We start from the raw sequence: 20,984 nt of genomic DNA, 5'->3' as shown, positions 1-20,984 counted from the left end.
ACTTGACGTAAACCAGGGGGAAGTTCATTCCAAAGCGTAGGAGCTCCCACCGAGAAGGCCCTTCCCCTGGGGGCCGCCAGCCGACATTGCTTGGCGGACGGTACCCTGAGAAGGCCCTCTCTGTGTGAGCGTACGGGTCGGTGGGAGGCAAAAGGTAACAGCAGGCGGTCCCGTAAGTACCCGGGTCCTAAGCCATGGAGCGCTTTAAAGGTGGTAACCAGAATCTTGAAGCGCACCCGAAAGACCACAGGAAGCCAGTGCAAACTGCGCAGGATTGGTGTTACATGGGAGCAACGAGTTGCTCCCACTATTACTCATACTATTATTGCAGCTGCATTCTGGACTAACTGCAGCCTCCGGGTGCACTTCAAGGGCAGCCCCATGTAGAGAGCATTGCAATAGTCCAAGCGGGAAGTGACAAGGGCATGAGTGACCGTGCATAAGGCATCCCGGTCAAGGAAGGGGCGCAACTGGCGCACCAAGCGTACTTGGTGGAAGGCCCTCTTGGAGACGGCCGCCAAATGATCATCAAACGACAGCTGCCCATTCAAGAGGACACCCAAGTTGCGCACCCTCTCCGTTGGGGCCAATAACTCGCCCCCCACAGCCAGCTGCGGCTGCAGCTGACTGTACCGGGGTGCCGGCATCCACAGCCACTCCGTCTTGGAGGGATTGAGCTTGAGTCTGTTTCTCCCCATCCAGACCCGTACGGCTTCCAGACAGCACTTCGACAGCTTCGTTGGGGTGGCCTGGGGTGGAAAAGTACAGCTGCGTATCATCAGCGTATAGATGATAACTCACCCCGAAACCACTGATGACCTCACCCAGCGGCCTTAAACGGTCACTAAGTGAACTTTGTAAATCAAGGACTACCTGTACCTGTATGGCCAATGAAAAAAACCCCAATTGATGGAAGTGTAACCAAACAAACGGGCACATTTTATCACTTGCACCAAAGCATAAAAAATTTGGGCAAAGATAACACAGGTGGCTAGAAAAAACGATAGGGAAACATGTAGATTTGAAACCTGAATTGTTTTTATTTTATTAGGTATAATATCAGGAAAACTTGATAAGAAAAGTATATACTTAATATTACAACGTTTTAACAGCAGCGAGGATTATATTTGCACAATACTGGAAAAATGAAGATAAACCACGAGATGAAGAGATAGTCAGGAAGATACTAGATTGTGCAGAAACGCACAACAGATTGACATTGAAAATTAAACAGAAGGAGGAGGTAGAATATTATCAAACATGGAATTTATTTTACCAATGGTTGGGGAAAAAAGGGGTGGAGATTAAGAATGTAAATTTGTATTGTTAAGCAAATTAAATACCCAGATGTTTATTAAGCACTAAGAAATGTATTTCATAAAAAATCAATAAACAAACAAATTTGACGAAATGCATCCGTAATAATTGCCAATGTCTTCTTGAAAGAATTGGAAGCAGCAACAGGAATTTGTGAAAATGTTTGCTGCCTGCTTAAGTCACAAATTTAAGGATTTGTCTTGACAGGGAAATGATGAAGAATCTTAATAAAAATTTTCTTAAAAATGATGTCCAGAACCGGGCAGCACCGAAGAATGTGTGGGATGAGAGCAGGGAAGTTATTTCACCCTGTCCTGAAAATTATTTTTATGCAGCAGCTTAAATACTCTGTTTGTCTTTTATTTTTGGCAACCGCATCACGTTTTGCTTGACCTGTAATCAGTTTATCGTGCATCGGTGTTCCAAAATTATTTTATGTCATTGGGTAGGTCACCTTTGATATTTGTCCTTTAATTTCCTTTTGCTAAGCGAAGGAGTTCATATTTAGGTTGGTTCCTTTAGCTCACTTTTACCTTATTTGCAGTGGTGGGAATTCAAAGAATTTAACAACCGGTTCTCTGCCCTAATGACCATCTGGGTGCGTGTGGCCAGGAGGTGTGACAGGCGGTACTCGGCCTCCTGCATCCTCCTGGGAGCAAAAATGGGCCGCGGAGGGGGGACGCGCCACCCCCGGCACCCTGTTTTGGAGTCCCCCCCACCTGTGCCCCGTTTTGGGCCTAGTAGGACTCCCTGCACTTACCTGGAAGTGAAAATGGGGCGTGCGGGGAGTCCTGGAAGGGGCGAAGCGGGAAGGGGCAGGGTCAGTCAGTAATTTAACTACCGGTTCGCTCGAACCGGCCCGAACCGGCTGAATTCCACCATTGCCTATTTGAAATACAGATTTGCTGCAATTTTTCCCCCACTTATGGGACAGAAATGTGTCTTTTGCTTGCCTCCCTCTTCCTTGGGTGCAAAATATAGATGATTAGATCTTGTCACATGCAGTAAATAACCATCAGATTCCTGAGAATGTCTGTAAGGCTTGCATTTTCTTAAGAAATGCATCTGGAACTTATTTCAAATCCATAAATCTAAATAGTGAGTCACCATGTTTATCCTAGATCTTGAGTATTAATAGATGAAGACATCGTTAAAAAGTATGTAATTCCCCCACTTCTGTTAACTCATCCTTCTTCTTCTTTTTTTAAATTAGGATTAAATAACATTCCCCCCCCCGAAGAATTCTCAAGAGATTTAAAACAATGCATCCCTTTTAAACCACTTATTCGGGATCCCACATTCTCTTGGTTTTTGGTTTTGCTAGGGAGTGATTAACTAATATTTTGCAAAGTAGCAATTTGGGAATAAAATCATTTCCCATAAGGATGTCGGAGCTTTTCCGAAACCGTTAAATGGAAAGGTCACCCTCTAAGACACATATGGCTTAGGACCTGGGTACTTACGGGACCGCCTGCTGTTACCACATGCCTCCCACCGACCCGTACGCTCTCACAGAGAGGGACTTCTCAGGGTGCCGTCCACCAAACAATGTCGGCTGGCGGCCCCCAGGGGAAGGTCCTTCTCTGTGGGGGCTCCCACACTCTGGAACGAGCTTCCCCCGGGTTTACGCCAAATACCTGACCTTCGGACCTTCCGTCGCGAACTGAAGACGCATCTTTTTATTTGCGCGGGGCTGTCTTGAATTTTATCTTTTATCAATTTTTAAACGGGGTTTTTAGTATGGAAATTTTTAATGTTAGGCTAATTTAAATAAGTTTTTCAAATGGTATTTTAATCTGTATATTGTATTGTTTTATCTTGCCTGTACACCGCCCTGAGTCCTTCGGGAGAAGGGCGGTATAAAAATCAAATAAATAAATAAATAAATAAAATATTTAGCAATATCCTGAATACAGTCCAGTGTCCAGAGTGTATGAACCTACTACAGGTAGCCCTCGACTTAGAATAGAATAGAATAGAATTTTATTGGCCAAGTGTGATTGGACACACAAGGAATTGGTCTTGGTGCATATGCTCTCAGTGTACATAAAAGAAAAGATACGTTCATCAAGGTACAACACTTACAACACTTAATGATAGTCATAGGGTACAAATTTAACACTTAATGATACAACACTTAATGACAACGGTTCATTTAGTGACCGTTTGAAGTTACAACGGTCACGTGATCCAAATTCAGATGCTTGGCAACTGGTTCACATTTATGACGGTCACAGCGGCCCGAGTGTGTGTGTCGCGCGCATGTCAAGTCAACGAGGAAGCCAGATTCACTTAACAACCATGTTCCTAACTGAACTGCAGTGATTCACTTAGCAACGGCGGCAAGGAAAGTGGTAAAATTGCCCCGTTTTATGACTTTTCTTGCCTCGGTTGTTCAGCGAAGCACCGCAGTCGATAAACCAGTAATCTGGTTGTTAAGTGAATCCAGCTTCCCCTGGATTTGGCTTGTCAGAAGGATGCAAAAGGGGATCACGTGATCCCGGGACACTGCAACCGTCATAAGTACCTGCCAGTTGCCAAGTGTCTGAATTTTGATCACGTGACCCTGGGGATGCTGCAAATGGTCGTTAAGTGTGAAAAACTGATCATAAGCCCCTTTCTTTTAGTGCCGTTGTAACTTTGAACGGTCCCTAAGCGAACTGTTGTAAGTCGAGGACGACCTATCCCGGAAGATACAAGTTCGATGGACGTAACTTGTGACATTTGCTCGGGGGATTTTGCACGTACCGACCAAGTCAACCTCACTCATGTAGATCTTGGCTGTATCTCGGAGATCGGTCGAAACTCAGGGGACTTTAAAACCCTTGGCCAACCTCCAACCGGTCACTCTTTAGAGGAATTCGTTGCTTCACGTCTGCTTGCTGCAACTTTGCTCTCTCGTTTTCGTGCGGTCGTGGCTGTTTCTGCCGCTGCCTTCTTTCGCTTCCTGTCGGAGGAAGTCTGCTTGATGGAACTTGTTCGAGACTTAATTTTTCAAACCCGTCTAACTTTTTCTCGGGGACTCCTCCTCCTCAAATGCGAGCTCCTGCGACTCCGAAGTGAATTCTGAATACGTTGTTAAAATTGGGAACGAGGGATCCTGGGTGCTCTCCGAGCCGGGTGGTTTTCTTGCAGACGTTTCATGACCCAACTAGGGAACATCATCAGTGGTAGAAGAGAATTGGGTTTACAGGGAAGAGGAGGAGGAGGAGGAGGAGGGGGGGGCTGTGGGGTCCTTGGTGCTCTCTGAGCTGGCTTCTTTTCTTGCAAGACGTTTCATGACCCAACTAGGTAACATCATCAGTGCTAGTCCGGAGTGCAATTTGTTTGTCTGTGTGGGTGGAGATGGTCTTAGAGATTCCTGGGTTGGGCTGTTTACCGATGGCTCTTTGGCGGTTCTTTGGCTGTATCGTTAGGTGATCCTTGGTCTGAAGTTGACCTTGGAGTTAATCTATTCTAATCTGAGTGCTGATTACTGGTGGAGTCTTTTTTGTTCTCTGCTGGGCTGGTGGATTGTCGCTTTTGCACAGTCTACAGACTATGGAAATGGCGTATGAGGATGATAATGAATCATCTGGGGGCCCTATATATTATCCTAGCACACGGGGTGGGGGTGGGGTTTACCTTTTTGAACTTGACAGACCTGGAAAGCTACATCGAGTTGGATGGTTTGAGGAGAGCCAGTTTGGTTTAGTGGTTAAGGTACCTGGCTAGAAAGCAGTGAGTTCTAGTCCCGCCCTAGCCAGGAAAGCCAATTGCCAGGAAAATGACAGTTTGAACCATGAAGTTGTGGGTGCTCCAACCCTGGAAGTTTTTAAGAAGGGACTGGACAGCCGCTTGTCTGGAATGGTACATAGGGTGTCCTGCTCTAGCAGCGGCCTAGACTAGAAGACCTCCAAGGTCCCTTCCAGCTCTGTTATTCTGGTATCACTAGAATGCAGGTATTATTTGTGCAATCATCATCGTCATCTCCTCCTCCTCCTCTTTTTCTCTTCCTCTTTGCAAATCTCACTCCCTTCTAGCACTGAATATGCTACTTAGTTGGGTAATGAAATGTCTTCAAGAAAACAACCAAGGTCAGAGAGCACCAAGGACCCCACAGTTCCCGTCCTCCTCCTCCTCCTCCTCCTCCTCCTCCTCCTCCTCCTCCTCCTCCTCCTCCTCCTCCTCCTCCTTTTCTCTTCCTCTTTGCAAATCCCATTCCCTTCTAGCACTGAATATGCTACTTAGTTGGGTAATGAAATGTCTTGAAGGAAATCACCAAGCTCAGAGAGCACCAAGGATCCCACAGTTCCCGTCCTACTCCTCCTCCTCCTCCTCCTCCTCCTCCTCCATCATCTCCATTTTTTAATTCTACATTAATATACTCCCGTAGGTCTTGACCTGCCTCCCCATTCGTAGGTCGGTGAGTGATTCAGCAACCGAAGTAACAGACAAAGCGCAGAATCTCCCTGCACAGCCACAAAACGCACGGCATCGGCCTTCCATTACCTAGAGCCGAACTAGCAAGGCGTATTTACGAAAACCTTTCTCTTTCTCCAGCGGATGCTTGAAACCTGAGTCGCTTTGCGCCCGTGCCGGTGTTTTCAGGAGTGTCTCTCTCTCTCTCTCTCTCTCCTTGCCTTCCCTAAAGTTTTGTTTTGCGGCCTCTTGTTTTCCGAACAGCTGGGCGATCCTTCCATCTTTCCCGCGGTCATCGTGGAACACGTGCCGAGCGCGAACCTCCTGAACAATTACTCGGGCTTGTCTTGCGTGACGGAACCGAACGACATGATAACGGAGAATTCACTGGACGTGGCGGAGGAAGAAATTATAGAAGATGACGATATCACCCTTACAGGTGTGTGTAAAAAATTTTCTCTCACCCCCCCCCCCCCAGCCTTCCATTCCAGGTGAAGACACTGTGACTCAACCGGGTGTGGTTGGCATCCAAGCCAAAGTTGCGGTTTACTTAGTTTGTTTATCATCTTTATTTGGGTAGGTCAGGGGTCTGCAAACTTGGCTCTTTTAAGGCTTGTGGACTTCAACTCCCAGAGTCGAGTTGAGGAACTCTGGCAGTTTATTTATTTATTATTTATTAATTCAATTTTGTATACCGCCTTTCTCCCGAGGTCTCAGGGCGGTTCATATAATACAAGTTAAGAACAATATAAAAAACTGATTTATGGCCTAAAAACTAAAATGAGAATAAAACCCCGTTTAAAAAACTGCATTTAAGCTAGCCCTGCGCGATGGAACAGAAGAGTCTTGAGGTCCGGAGGTCGGGGAGTCGACGGAGCCCCGGAGGCAGCTCGTTCCAGAGGGCAAGAGCCCCCCCAGAGAAGGCCCTCCCCCTGGGGGTCGCCAGCCGGCATTGTTTGACCGACGGCACCCTGAGGAGGCCCTCCCTGTGGAAGCGCACTGGTCGATGGGAGGCTACTGGTGGTAGTTGAAGTCCACAAGTCTTACAAGAGCCAAGTTTGCAGACCCCCGGGGTAGGTTCACGACCTGAAATGCATGCACATCCACAGGTGCTGTATTCTGTATGGTTAACAATCTGTAGAGATTCTCCGTCATCCAGGTCATGGTTGACGCAAAGGTGCATTTTTCAGGAGGCAGCTGGACTTCCTTGTTGTTTTTTTCTTTTGAAGACGTTTCGCTTCTCATCCCAGAAGCTTCTTCACCTCTGACTGGCTGGTGGGGAATGGAAGGATTTATATTCCTTGCAGACAGCTGGTCATTTGCATCCCTTTAGAGGGTCGTTGAGGCCACTTGGAGGTTTATCTGTGTCCTCAGGGTCTCCTGAGTAATGCAAATGGTTCCTGTAGTTTGCAATTTTTTCCCTCTGGAAATCCATTCCTACTCCCACCCCATTCCAAGGGTGTTCATCCCAAATTGCATAGCTAAAAGTCAGTAGAGATTCTCTGTCGTCCAGTTCATGGTTGTCCCAAAGGTGCTTTTTTTCAAGAGGCAACTGGACTTTCTTGTCAACGAAATCCGCCAGGCTTAAAGTTGCCAAGGTTGGAGACCCCTGGTCTAAATACTGTATTCTTAGATTAGTGGACCCTGTTTTGGTAACCTTAAAATCGTCCACCAGACATTTTTTTTAAAAAAAATTCTTACTGGCTAGTCAGTAGGGGGAAAAAAAGCAGACAAGGATATTTATTTATAGGTTAAAGTGAATAAGTTGTTTATTAAAAATATTTTTAGCGTCTTGAAAAGAAAACAACATATCCATGAGCGCCAATCGTCCCCGTCCCCCCGCCTCCGTTTCTAACAGCAGCTAGACAATCGGTGACTCCTTGGGTCATCCTTCCAGATGTATTTCTTTACCTAACACTGTTTGTGTAGTTGAAACAAGTAGTTGCTGCAACAGCATTTGGGGGTGGGGGGAGTAATTTTTTGTTCTTTGCTAAGAAAAAAGAAAGGAAGGAAGGAAGCGAAGGAGGGAGGAAGGAAGAGCAGGCAGGCAGGGAGAGAGGAAGGAAGGAAGGAAGGAAGGAGAAAGGGAGGGAGGGAGGGAGAAAGGAAGGAAGGAAGGAAAGAAGAAGGAGGAGGGAGGGGAGAAGGAATGGCATGGAGGAAGGAGGAAGGGAGAGCAGACAGGCAGGGAGAGGGAGGAAGAAAAGGAGGAAGGGAAGGGAGAGAGGAAGGAAGAAGGAAGGTTTGAGAAAGGAAGGAAGGAAAGAAGAAATGAGTGGAAGGAAGGAAGGGAGGGAAGAGGGAGGAGGAGAGGGAGGGAGGGAGAAAGGAAGGAAGGAAAGGAGGGAGGGGAGGAGGAGAGTGAGGGAGGAAGGAAAGAAGAGAGGAAGGAAGGAGGGAGGGAGGGGAGAAGGAATGGCAGGGAGGGAGGGAGGAAGGAGGAAGGGAGAGCACACAGGAAGGAAGGAAGGAAGGAAGGAAGGAAGGACTACCCGCATTAAGCGTGAGTCCTACACTTTGTAAAAGTTCTCCATGTTTACACTGAGGAACCGTATTTGCCCACTGGGTCTGAGTGCTTAACTCTGCTTGCTTTGAAAAAACAACAAGAGTTCCATAAATCCATATTTATGTTCGTGTTTTCCTTTTTTTTTTTTTAAGTATGAAATTGAAGGTCGAGTGTCTTGATTTGCATGAGCCGAAAGCTGGAAAAATAGTCTTTTGAGTCCTCAGGGGTTTTTACATGCATTATTCCGGAATATATGGCATTGCGACCTACTTTAAATTCTGCTCAAATTCGAGTTTGCGATACGATTTGGGTATTACCTGTTCAAAGGACAAAGACAGATTAACTCCAGGAGGCGGCACAAATTCATTAAGCGAGACCTATCAATTTTGGGATTACAGCCCCTCCTTCTCTTTGTTCAGAATTTCAGTGGTTTCAGTGGGCTGTCTTTGCTATGATAACTTATTTATTTTTCTCCAGATCCTTACCTTTATTTTTTTTAATTTTTAAGTCAGCGGTAATGCGGACTTAAGGCCCTTCCTTTTACGGTCAAGAAGTCTATAAACAATATCCTGGTAGCATTTAAGTGAGCCCATCAGATGTGGTGGTGCGGTGGCCTAGAGGTGGAGCTCTCGCCTCACAATCAGGAGGCTGTGAGTTCAATCCTAGGTAGAGGCAGATATTTGTATCTCTGGGCACAATGAGAATATATCTGCTGAACGAAACTCAGCACTGGCGACAGGAAGGGCATCTGGCCATTAAAACACTGCTAGCGCCATTCAGTTGCCCAGACTTCACCCCGCAAAGGATTATGGGGTCATTAAAGATGATGATGATCAGATAATTAGCTGAAATATGCAGTGCAGATAGTTGTCGACATACGACCAAAACTGAGCCCAAAATTTATGTTGTTAAGTGAGAAATTTGTTAAGTGACTCTTGCCCCATTTTACGACTTTTCTTAAGCGAATCTCTGCCGTTGTTAAGTTAGTTCACACGGTCGCTAAGTGAATCTGGTTTCCCCGTTGACTGGTTGGAAGGTTGCAAAAGGGGATCCCATGACCCAGGGACACCGCAACCGTCATAAGTACATGCCAGTTGCCAAGCATTCTGAATTTTGATCATGGGAATACCACAATGGTCGTAAGTGTGAAAATCGGTCATAAGTCACTTTTTTTCAGTGCCGTTTTAACTTCTAATGGTCGCTAAATGAATATTGGTAAGTTGAGGACTGCCTCACCTGGAAATTCAACTGAAGGACCTTTGAATTTTTGATGACTTATATACAGTGCATTAGCTTTTATATTCACTAAGTTGTAAATCGAGTGTCTCACACTCTTTGGCCTTTGAGAAACTGGTGGCCAATCAAGTCAGTTAATCAAGTAATGAAATAAAGTTATTTAACCACCAGGAGTGAATTAGATGGAAACGGTTATTAATAATCTGAAAAGTGCAGGGAGACCCTGAAAATAATTAATTGCGTTACAGGCTGAGGGGAATCCCTGATGTGGAATAGAGGCAAACTGAAAAGATCTCCCCAAGCTGCTTTTCCAAAAGGCAACTAGACCTCCTTTGTTTTTCCTTGAAGACATTTTGCTTCTCAGCCAAGAAGCTGCTTCGGTTCTGACAATTAGAATAGAATAACAGAGTTGGAAGGGGCCTTGGAGGTCTTCTAGTCCAACCCCCTGCTTAGGCAGGAAACCCTACACCACTTCAGACAAATGGTTGTCCAATCTCTTCTTAAAAACTTCCAGTGTTGGAGCATTCACAACTTCTGGAGGCAAGTTGTTCCACTGATGAATTGTTCTCACAGTCAGGAAATTTCTCCTTAGTTCTAAGTTGCTTCTCTTCTTGGTTAGTTTCCACCCATTGCTTCTTGTCCTGCCTTCAGGTGCTTTGGTGAACAGCCTGACTCCCTCTTCTTTGGGGCAGCCCCTGAGATATTGGAAGACTGCTATCATGTCAGCCAATGGTGAAATCTGAACTGGTTTACTACCGGTTCACTGGCTGCGCATGCGTGCGGGGGTGGGGTGGGGGTGGTGGATGATCAGCTGTGGTGTGCAATGTATTTTTTTAAGTTTTAAAAGCATTATTTATACAACCTCTTCGGCCGAAGAGGTTGTAGAAAAAATGCTTTTAAAAGTTTTAAAAAAAGGATCTGACGATCGCGCAGCTCAGCTGGGCATGGGAGGTGGGGCAGGGATTTTTGCTACTGGTTCTCCGAACCACCCACCGCCAACGCTACCGGATTGGCTGATCCGGTCGGAACCGGGAGCATTTCATCCCTGATGTCAGATCTATTTCTCCTCCCCCTCCTCCTCTTCCTCCTCCATATCCGACAACGGACCTTGGCGATCACGTTGGCGATCCTGTTTTTATCAACAGCCGCACGAAAAAGTGCTGCTGAGTTTTGTCCAAAGCAGTCCCTTAAATTTTTGAAGCCATGATGTTCTTCTTCTGCCTGGACCTCCTTTACCTTCAATCTTTCCCTGGAGGATTAAGTGAAGGATGTCGTATTTTTCTGGATGTCTCATGACATTTCATTAGACTAGACAAACGCAATTCCTGCAAACGTTCTTTGTGTGTTTTAGCCCCCAGCCCCCTAACCATCTTTGTTGGTCTTTTCTGCACTCTTTCTAGAGTCTCCACATCTTTGTTACACCATGGTGACGAAAACTTCTTTCGACTGAAGGGTGGGGAATGGAAGGATTTAAATTCCTTGCAATCATCTGGTTGTTAGTACTCTCTCTGAGAAGCATTGAGACTACTTGGACAGATAAATGTCTCAACGATTCTCAGAAAGAATACTAACCACCAGATGACTGCGAGGAATAGAAACCCTTCCATCTACCACCACCCTTCAGGTAGAACCGAAGAAGCCTCTTGGCTGAGAAGCGAAACGTCTTCAAGGGAAAACAAGGAAAGTGCGGTTGCCTCTTGGCAAAAGAAAAAAAAAAAAAGAACCATTGGGACCGAGACCCTCCAGAGACAAAATGAAAAAGATCTTTTCGTTCACCTCTCTTTTATCTGCCTCTCCCTGTTAGTGGAAGCATCGTGTCACAATGGAGACGAAACCATGCAGACCATTGAAGCGGCCGAGGCTCTTCTCAACATGGATTCCCCGGGCCCGATGTTGGACGAGAAAAGATCAGGTGAGTCTTAACAGCAGGGGTCCTCAAACGACGGTTCGCGGGCCGAAGATGGGCCGAGAAAGCCATTAATCCTGCCCGCGCGAGACCAAATCACCCCACCCATCCGTTGGCCCCCACCTGCCTTCTGGAGGCCAAAAACGGGATGCGCGGAGGCCCCAGCCTCCAGAGATGGAGGGAGACACACGCACCCCCCCCAAACCCACCCTCCCCCAAGGCAGCCACACCCCTTTCCGCCCCCTCAGGAGCGTAACAAATTAAAGTTTAATTTGTGTCTATTGTTTAACGGACTGCTAAACTGGCCACGCCCACCCAGTCACATGACCACCTAGCACCGCCCACCCAGTCGCGTGATCACCTGGCCCACGCCCACCCAGCCGGTCCGCCACCGCTCCCTCCCCCCCCCCCAAACAGTCTCAGGGATCGTGAATTGGCCCCCTGTTTGAAAAGTTTGAGGACCCCCCTGCTCAAGGGGGATAGCACCTCAGCCGGGACAAAAAAATAATAATAATTAAAAAATAAGAAATTCTGCGTGGTTTTGCGAAACTCTGTTGAGTGAAGACATTGCCCAAAAAGAAAAAAAGAATGAAGCTTTACTTTTCAAGCAGGTTGTCTGAATAGGTTTCGAATGGCCTTTTAGTAAAAACTGGGGAAGAAAATTCATTTCTTGGTAAATTTCTCAGGTTTCTAAGCATATCCTTTTCCACGGTGGTAGTCTGGGGAAGAGAAAGCAAGATTAAGCTCTTAATTTGTGTGTGTGTGTGTGTGTGTTTTAAATTTATATTAATTAAATTTCTTAAGCTTGAATTCCCATTTAAATTAATGAAATGTGAAAATGTTTATAGTGTTGACTGGAGCGTGTTCAAATATTTAACATAAAAGTCATAAAACGCTATTTTTTCCCCCACTCCTTCCCCTTGCATTCACAATGCACATGTCCCAATTATTACTGATTCGTTTATCTTTATTTTTGTTCCAATCCGCGCATATTCATACGCATCAGTCACTTCAATAATGATATATTGGGGAAATGATTAGACTTTCAGCCCTTTGTTCTATTCGTAGGCCGGTCAGAGAATTCCGTGGAATTGTATTTATTTCCTGTTGTTGTTTTTTTTTTACAATGAAGCAGCGAAGAATCCAAAATAACTTAACCAAAAGTGACTTTTGAAACGGCGACTTAGAAAATCAGAATTTGCCTGTAGGACTGCGATTGAGGAGTTTGAAATTCAATTTCCCGCTTAGGCGTGAAGTTCCCCTAGGAATTTACTCCCATCCTGGTCTCTCAGACCAGGGGTCTCCAACCTTGGCGACTTTAAGCCTGGAGGACTTCAACTCCCAGAATACCCCAGCCAGCTTTGCTGGCTGGGGAATTCTGGGAGTTGAAGTCCTCCAGGCTTAAAGTCGCCAAGGTTGGAGACCCCTGTCTTAGACTATCCACCTTCGGAGAATTATTATTTCTTGGGATAAAAGGATCCTTTGATCACCCAAAGGAAAGATGAGAGATATACATGGCACAAATCAATAAATGTAATACAGGAAGTCCTCAAGTTCACTTAGTGACCATTCAAAGTTGCCATGGCACTGAAAAAGGAGACTTGCGACCGTTTTTCGCCCTTACGGCCACGGGTGGGCTTCAAAACTTTTAGCAAGGGGTTCTCTGCCTGGTTGCTTGGTGGGCGTGGCCATGGTGGGCGTGCACCACAGCGGGAGTGGGGTTGAGCCTCCGGGAGGGCAAAAAAGGCCTCCCCAGGCCCCGGAGGCCCTCTGGAGGCGAGAAACAAGCCCGTTTCCGGCCTTCCCAAACTTCCGGTAGGCCTGTTTTTCGTCCTCCCCGAGGCACCGCGCACGCCCTGCACTTGCCTGCATCCAAAATGGGCTGCGTAGGGACCCCTGGGAGGGGTGGGGCAGGGTGGGAGGGGCCAGCCAGGAATGGGATTTGGGGGTTCTCCGAACTGCACAGAATCTTAGCTAGAGGTTCTCGCGAACCCCCAGCAGCTCTCCCCTGCTTTATGGCCTTTGTAGCAGCCCCGTGATCACGTGATCAAAATTCAGATGCTTGGCAACTGGTTCATACTTACGACCGTTGCTGTGTCCCGGGGTCACGTGATCCCCTTTTGTGACCTTTGGACAAGCACTATCCATGGGGAAGCCAGATTTAATTAACAGTCATGTTGCTCGCTTACCAGCTGCAGTGATTCGGTTAATGGGGCCAAATGGGGCGAAACTCACTTAACCGCCGTCTCACTGAACAACCGGAATCTGGGGCTCCGTTGTGGCTGTAAATTGAGGACTACCTGTATTTATTTTGACTTTTTTTTATGTCAGTTCAGATAAAACAATTTACTGGGAGACCTCGCCCATGAAAAGTCCCGCCGCTTGATTGTTACAACCTCTAGTAGAAACTTTAGTTACTCTCCTGTCGTTTTTTCCCCCGAAGCCCACGTATTTGAAGCTGAGGATGAAGTCGAAGCTGCTCCTATCACTCACGTGTCGGTCACTTTGGATGGCATCCCAGAAGTAGTAGAGGTTCATCAAATCCAAGAGGCATTTTCTGGATCGCCCAGCACACCTGAACAACCAAAGAAGAGAAGAGGTAAAGAAGGAAGTAGAAAGGGGGTACTAAAGAAGCAACTTATAGTTATTGTACTTTACGTGCAAGCGTTAAGGACAACTAGGAGCCCCAGTGGCGCAGTGGTTAGATTGCAACATTTTTTTTTTATTTACATTTATATCCCGCCCTTCTCTGAAGACTCAGGGCGGCTTACACTGTGTTAAGCAATAGTCTTCATCCTATTTGTATATTTATATACAAAGTCAACTTATTGCCCCCAACAATCTGGGTCCTCATTTTACCTACCTTATAAAGGATGGAAGGCTGAGTCAACCTTGGGCCTGGTGGGACTCGAGTCTGCAGAGAACATTGCAGGCTGGCTCTGCCCACTGCCAGGAAGTTCGATCGAGGTTGACTCAGTCTTCCATCCTTCCGATGTCGGTCAAATGAGGACCCAGATTGTTGGGGGCAAGAGGCTGACTCTGTAAACTGCTTAGTGAGGGCTGGAAAAGCACTATGAAGTGGTATATGAGTCTTAAAAGCTATTGCTATTCCTTCCTTCCTTCCTTCCTTCCTTCCTTCCTTCCTTCCTTCCTTCCTTCCTGCCTGCCTGCCTGCCTGCCTCCCTCCCTCCCTCCCTCCCTCCTTCCCTCCCTCCCTCCCTCCCATGTTGGCTCAGTAGTTAGAGTGCCTTTTATTTTTAAAAGCATTTTTTTACAGCCGAATAGGTTCTAAAAAAATGTTTTTAAAAGGAAAAAAAAAAAAGATTGCGCGCCACAGCTGATCATCACCAGCCCCGCGCGCTGTTTAACTTACCCCATGCCTCCTTTTGGCGGCCATTGCACGCGCACACCTTGCATTTGGGTGCACGGTGGGTGCTGCACATGTGCGCTGCGCATGCAGGCGAATCCAGCAAATCGGTAGTAAACCGGTTCAGATTTCTCCACTGGCTTAAACGCTCCTTGCAATTTGGTTTACTTACATATTTGGTAGAAAAAAGGACCTGACTGGTTAATGTCTTTGTTTGCTTGTTTGCTTTGTGTTTTTCCTGGTTCCCTTTAGGGCAGGGGTCTCCCAACCTTGTCAACTTTAAAACTTGTGGACGTCAACTCCCAGCAAAGCTGGCTGAGGAATTCTGGGAGTTGAAGTCTATAAGTCTTAAAGTTGCCAAGGTTGGAGACCCCTGCTTTAGGGAATTTTGCTGTAACCGCTGCTTTCTTTGCAGGGAAGAAACCCAAAGTTCCTCGTCCGGAATCGCCCAGCCTGACTCCAAATATTTCTGTGAAGAAAAAGAACAAAGATGGGAAAGGTAAGCTTAGAGAGGCCGGGCGGGGAGTTTCGGACAATAACAACGGAATATTTGGGGTTAAATTCTGTGTGGAGCAGGAGTCCAGCTCTCTCAGGAAGAGAAACGGCCTGTCGATTGATTGGTTGATTGATTGATTGCTCACTCCAGTGAGAGGAGCTGGGAATAAATCCAGGCGCTTTCGAGCCTTTGATAGGAAGTGAAGCAGAGGGATCACAATGAATGATCCCTCATTGGGAGATTATCCCTCTTTAATTTCTTGGCCACTGCTGCCCTCCTCCTCCTCCTTTTTCTCTTTCTTGTTTTCCTTCTCTTTCTGCTTCTTTTTCCTCCTCCTCCTCTTCTTTCTCCTTCTCTTTCTGCTTTTTCTTTTTCCTCCTCTTCCTCCTCCTTTTCTTTCTCCTCCTCCTTTTCTCTTTCTCTTTCCTTCTCTTTCTGCTTCTTTTTCTCCCCCTCCTCCTCTTCTTTCTCCTTCTCTTTCTGCTTTTTGTTTTTCTCCTCCTCCTCCTTTTCTTTCTCCTCCTCCTCTTCTTTCTCCTTCTCCTTCTTCTTTTCTCCTCCTCCTCCCCTCCCCGTTTCTCTTTCTCCTCCTTTTTCTCCTTCTCCTTTTCTTTCTCCTTCTTTCTCCTTTTCTCTTTCTCTGCCTCCTTCTCTTTCTCCTTCTTTCTCCTTTTCTCCTCCTCCTCTCTTCCTCTTTTTCCTCCTCCTCCTCTACCTCCTGCTCCCCCTCCCCCTCTTTCTTGTCCTTCATCGAAGGAACCAGGTCTTCCAACTCTACCAGTCGGTCAGGCAGATCCCGTGGGGGACCAGTGACACTCTAGTAACCAGGCCCTAAGCCGTGGGAGGCTTTAATAGGTGACTCTCAGCACCCTGTATCACATCTGGAACTAACCTGGCAACCAGGGCAGCTCCTGAAACAGGTGTCACATGGCCGTGTACCGAGGCATGCCCATCACCGTTTGTGCCACTGCATTATCGGGTGGAGATTAGGTGGCGAGAGTGTATGGCATCCAGAGCCTGCAAAGATCACATTTTTTTCTTAGCCCCTCCTCCCCATCAATCCCCTAAGGCCATGATGGGGAACCTATGGCATGTGTGCCATAGGTGGCAAGCGGAGCCATATCGGTGGGCACGCGAGCTTAGCTCCGGCGTGCATGCGCGCAGCGGCCAGCTAATTTTCGGGCCTTCTGGGCCCACTGGAAGTAATGAAACAGGCTGTTTCTGGCCTCCAGAGGGCTTCGGGGGGTGGGGAAGGCTTGTTTTTTGTTCTCCTCAGGCTCCAGAGCCTTTCTAGGAGACTGGGGAGGGCAAAAATGGCCTTCCCCACCTCCCTGGAGTCCGGAAATGGCCCATTTGCCAATTTCCAGTCCCTCTGGAGGGCTCAGGGTGGGGGGGAAGGCCGTTTCCCCCCCCCCCCGCCCTCTCTGGCTCCTAGAAAGCCTCTGGAGTCTGGGGGTGGCGAAAAAAGGGCCTGTCGGGCCCACCATGCCATCGCATTGGAAGGCATGCCAAAAGCGGGGGGGGGGAACGTGGGGGGTTCATGTGCGTGTGCGCGGGGGGGGAAGGACGCATAGAATTATGGGTGTGGGAACGTGCACGTCGCCCCCTCCCCCTCCTTTTTGGCACGCGATGACAAAAAGTTTAGCCATCACTGCCCCAAGGACACAACTTCACTCAAAAGAGTTTTGGTTTTCCGCTGCCTCTTGTTTCAGGAAACACCATTTACCTCTGGGAATTCCTCCTGGCGCTGCTTCAGGACAGAGCCACCTGTCCCAAGTACATCAAATGGACTCAGAGGGAAAAGGGCATTTTTAAGTTAGTCGATTCCAAGGCCGTGTCCAGGTTGTGGGGCAAACACAAAAACAAACCGGATATGAACTACGAGACCATGGGCAGAGCCCTCAGGTAGGTGGATTCCGGGAAAACGCCGCCTTCCCTTCAACACTACCCGCTACGGAACCATTTTAACCGGGGCCTTTGGGGTGCCAAGCCTTTGTAACTCTTTGTCCCAACGGTGCATAATACAAATGGAATTGTAGAACAAATTGGAAACTTGGTACGTGTTTATCCAGTACTGGAGGTCCCTATTATGACCACAACTGGACATAAAACTTCTGTGGCTAAGTTGACTTTGTATATAAATATACAAATGGATGAAGACTATTGCTTAACACAATGTAAGCCGCCCTGAGTCTTCGGAGAAGGGCGGGATATAAATGCAAATAAAAAAAAAAGTGAGACAGTTGTTCAGTGCTTTATAACATAATAGAGAAGTTACTATTCTCCTCATCCTCCTATTTCTTCTCCTTCCACTTCTCCTCCTTCTCTTTTCCCTTCCTCTGTTTCTCCCACTTCTCCTCCTCCTCCTGCTTCTTCTGCTTCTTCTTCCATTTCTTCTCTTTCTCCTTTTCCTTCTTCTGCTTCTCCCACTTCTTTCTTCTTCTCCTTCTCCTTCCACTTCTTCTTCTCCTTCTTCCACTTCTCCAACTTTTTCTCCTCCTTCTCTTTCTACTTCTTAGCCTGACTAGGTGGCTCAGGTGGCTAAGACCCTGAGCTTGTCGATCAGAAAGGTCGGCAGCTGGGCTGTTGGAATCCCTAGTACAGGTCTCTTGCATGAGCAGGGGGTTGGACTAGATGACCTCCAAGATCCCTTCCAACTCTCTTACAGGTCTACTTCTTTTCCTTCTTCCACTTTTTCTCCTCCTCTTTCTACTTTTTCTCCTCCTCCTCCTCCTCCTCCTAGTACTACTACTACTACTTAGCTGGGTAATGAAATGTCTTGAAGGAAATTACCAAGCTCAGAGAGTACCATGGACCCCACAGTCATTCTCCTCCTCCTCCTCCTCCTCCTCCTCCTCCTCCACCTCCTCCTCCTCCTCCGTAGAAGCTTCGACTGGAGAAAAGAACCTTCCTCTAGTTGAAGGAAGACCCTTAATGCCACCCCACGTCACTGACTCTGCCGAGATATTTCAGAAGGTGCAGACGAACCTGCTCAAAACGTTTCCACCGATCAATACACGCTTGGGAATTAGCTGCACGTTCTGTAAATTCCCTAAAAGAAAACGTTTAGCAGAGTAACTCTTCCCCCCCCCCCTTTTAATTTGCCTTTGAAGTGGATTCCTTTCGTTTAAAACCCTCGGTGTGGCTTTCTCTGTTCAAACAGGTACTATTACCAAAGAGGCATTTTAGCCAAAGTGGAGGGCCAGCGTTTGGTCTACCAGTTCAAGGAGATGCCAAAAGATATCATCTACATCGACGACGTAGATCCCAACCCCAGCCTAGATTCTCCGAATTCCTCCTTACTCACCACCCCCGGGGCCAACAGAAGCCAAGCGGGCAAAGCCAAGGCCTCTTCCAACCCAGGCTCCAAAGGATCTGCCCCCCTTTTAAAATTGCCCTTCAACGCCAAGCCCACCAAACTGAAGCAGCCCTTGGAGACTGTAGCCCAGCCCCTGCCTCCTTTGACCCCCGAAGTCTTGACGACCATGCAGTCCAGCCATTCGCCCCATGCCACTCAGCTTTATCGGACAGTCCATTTAATGCCGTCGGTGCAATCCATCCAGGAAGGACACGCGGCCGTAACCAGTAACCTCCTGGACGAATCCCTGAATCCTTCGGTTTCAAACATCAGGTAAGGGAAAATCGAAGCGGATCTTAAAAAACATCGGGGAGATCTTTCCTATGGTTTTTTTCCCCTGCATCCTACATTTTATTTATTTATTTATTTATAATTACATTTCTATACCGCACCATCTCCTGGAGGACTCAGGGCAGTTTACAACTACATACAGTAGTTGTCAGCTTTGGAAGCCATATTAGGCCGGAAGCTTTCGTGCAGCCACTTTCTCATGTGTGGGACAGTAGGAGGGGGGATTTAGTAGAGGGGTTGTCTTTAGACAAAATAGCATCCTTCCTGGCGGTCAAGGTCAGGCCGATCCTGCATCTGGAGAAGGAGTGGACGGAGTGCTGTCTCGAGATGGGACGGATGGCGATTGGAGCATGTGATCGACTGTGGAGTCAGGAATAAAATAATAGCTGAATCCAACAGGAAATGAAGCCAGAGATTTTTCTAACACTCATTTTTCTGTTTTGCACCCCCACCTTTTTAAAAAAAAATTCTATTTACTCCCAAGGATACAACTTGCATTAAATAGAAGACCACTGTTGCAAAAATCAAACTTATCTACTGGGAAAGATGCCTAGTTTTGTCTAATTTTGGCAGAAAGGGATGTACAGAAGCACGCCTGCTCGTCTCCTAGCTAAGCTTGATCTGTAGTGGTCCAGCTAATTAAGAATAAAGAGCAGAAAGAAATGTTTAATTTGGGGTTATTCACAGGGTAGGCCATGCATGGTTGGTTCCCATTTTCCAGCGATTCTGAATTATTCCAGCGATCTAATCCAAATATTTATTTAAATTTTTTTGCATTTAAATATAGTATTATTTCTCATGCTCTTTTTAGGGCAAAGGCATGAAAACTGCAGTCCTGCTTCTAATTTTATGCAGCCTGCAATGACGGATGAGACAACGATGAAAAGTTTCTATGTAATCTCTTTAGCAATGTATAACCACTTCCAGCTTGGGCCATCTTGCCTTATTTAAAATATTCGAAAATATTCTCTTTCCAGTAGAAAACGAAAAAGTTGGCCAGATCTGATTTAGGGAATAATTTAAAAGGTTGAGGTCTTAAGAGGAAAGAAAGAAATTTTCCATCGTCCATTGCGAGAAAAGTTTAGGACAGGGGTCTCCAACCTTGGTCCCTGTAAGACTTGTGGACTTCAACTCCCAGAGTCCCTCAGCCAGCAAAGCTGGGAGTTGAAGTCCACAAGTCTTAAAGGGACCAAGGTTGGAGACCCCTGATTTAGGATGTGGCTGGAACTCTACAGAAAGGCCGTTCTAGCAGAGAGATGCAGCTGCCCTGTCCCTTGGTTGAAAATTGGTACACGTTTTTAATTTTTTTAAAATCAGTTTACAATATTTATTTATTTATTTATTTATTTAATTTATATACCACCCTTCTCCCGAAGGACTCGGGGCGGTTTACAGCCAGGGTAAAAGGACAACTCAGAAAAGTTAAAAAACATTTCAAAACTACTTAAATTAAAGGCTGAAGGAATATAAGACTATAATAAAACCCCAATAAAAACTTCATTAAGCCAGCCCTGAAAGGTTTTTAGCTCGCTGCGGAAGGTCCGGAGGTCAGGAAGTTGACGTATCCTCGGAGGCAGCTCATTCCAGAGGGCAGGAGCCCCCACAGAGTAGGCTCTCCCCCTGGGGGTCGCCAGTCTACATTGTTTGACCGATGGCGCCTTTGTGTATAAAACACAAAGGCAAATAATAGGAAAAATAGAGGAGGGAAAAGGGTAGAGAAAGGTGTAAAGAAGAAGGGGAAAAAGAAAGAAAAGCCATTGGCTTCCAACTCGCTTTGTTGCAGTAGCTCCTGGCGCTGACTTTACAACAGATTTACAAACTTTAACACGACTCAGTTTGTGCCGAGGCCCCCGCCTGAATAAGCCTTGATTCTGTTTCACCATTGAAAAAGCAGCCTCTATGGCCACAGAATGCAGATTGCTGCCAGTGCCTCCGTTTTGTTGAAGATGTGCTTTTCCGGGAGGGACGGGGTGGGTGTGTTGTTGATCTCCTTTGGTCTCGAAGTGCTTCGCGATTCTCCAAAGTAGAAAGACTAGAACAAACAAGTGGGAAGGAAGGAAGGAAGATAAAGAAAGATGACAGGAAGGGAGGGAGGGAGGGAGGGAG

At 46.8% G+C, this 20,984-nt stretch overlaps 1 protein-coding gene across 2 annotated transcripts in view; it reads left to right on the top strand.

Moving 5' to 3' along the window:
* The window catches only part of ELF1 (E74 like ETS transcription factor 1), a 97,631-nt gene that overhangs the window by 71,871 nt on the left and 4,776 nt on the right, over positions 1-20,984 (top strand). For both annotated transcript variants that reach the window (XM_058184820.1, XM_058184821.1), the window contains exons 3-8: positions 5,983-6,157; positions 11,265-11,372; positions 13,810-13,965; positions 15,149-15,232; positions 16,942-17,134; positions 18,393-18,860. In XM_058184820.1, coding sequence (XP_058040803.1) covers positions 5,983-6,157; positions 11,265-11,372; positions 13,810-13,965; positions 15,149-15,232; positions 16,942-17,134; positions 18,393-18,860 — 1,184 coding nt within the window. The remainder of the gene's footprint in view (positions 1-5,982; positions 6,158-11,264; positions 11,373-13,809; positions 13,966-15,148; positions 15,233-16,941; positions 17,135-18,392; positions 18,861-20,984) is intronic.

Source organism: Ahaetulla prasina, chromosome 5 (genome assembly GCF_028640845.1).
Source record: "Ahaetulla prasina isolate Xishuangbanna chromosome 5, ASM2864084v1, whole genome shotgun sequence".
Classification (NCBI taxonomy): Eukaryota; Metazoa; Chordata; class Lepidosauria; order Squamata; family Colubridae; genus Ahaetulla; species Ahaetulla prasina.
This window is presented reverse-complemented; position numbering and strand designations above follow the sequence as displayed.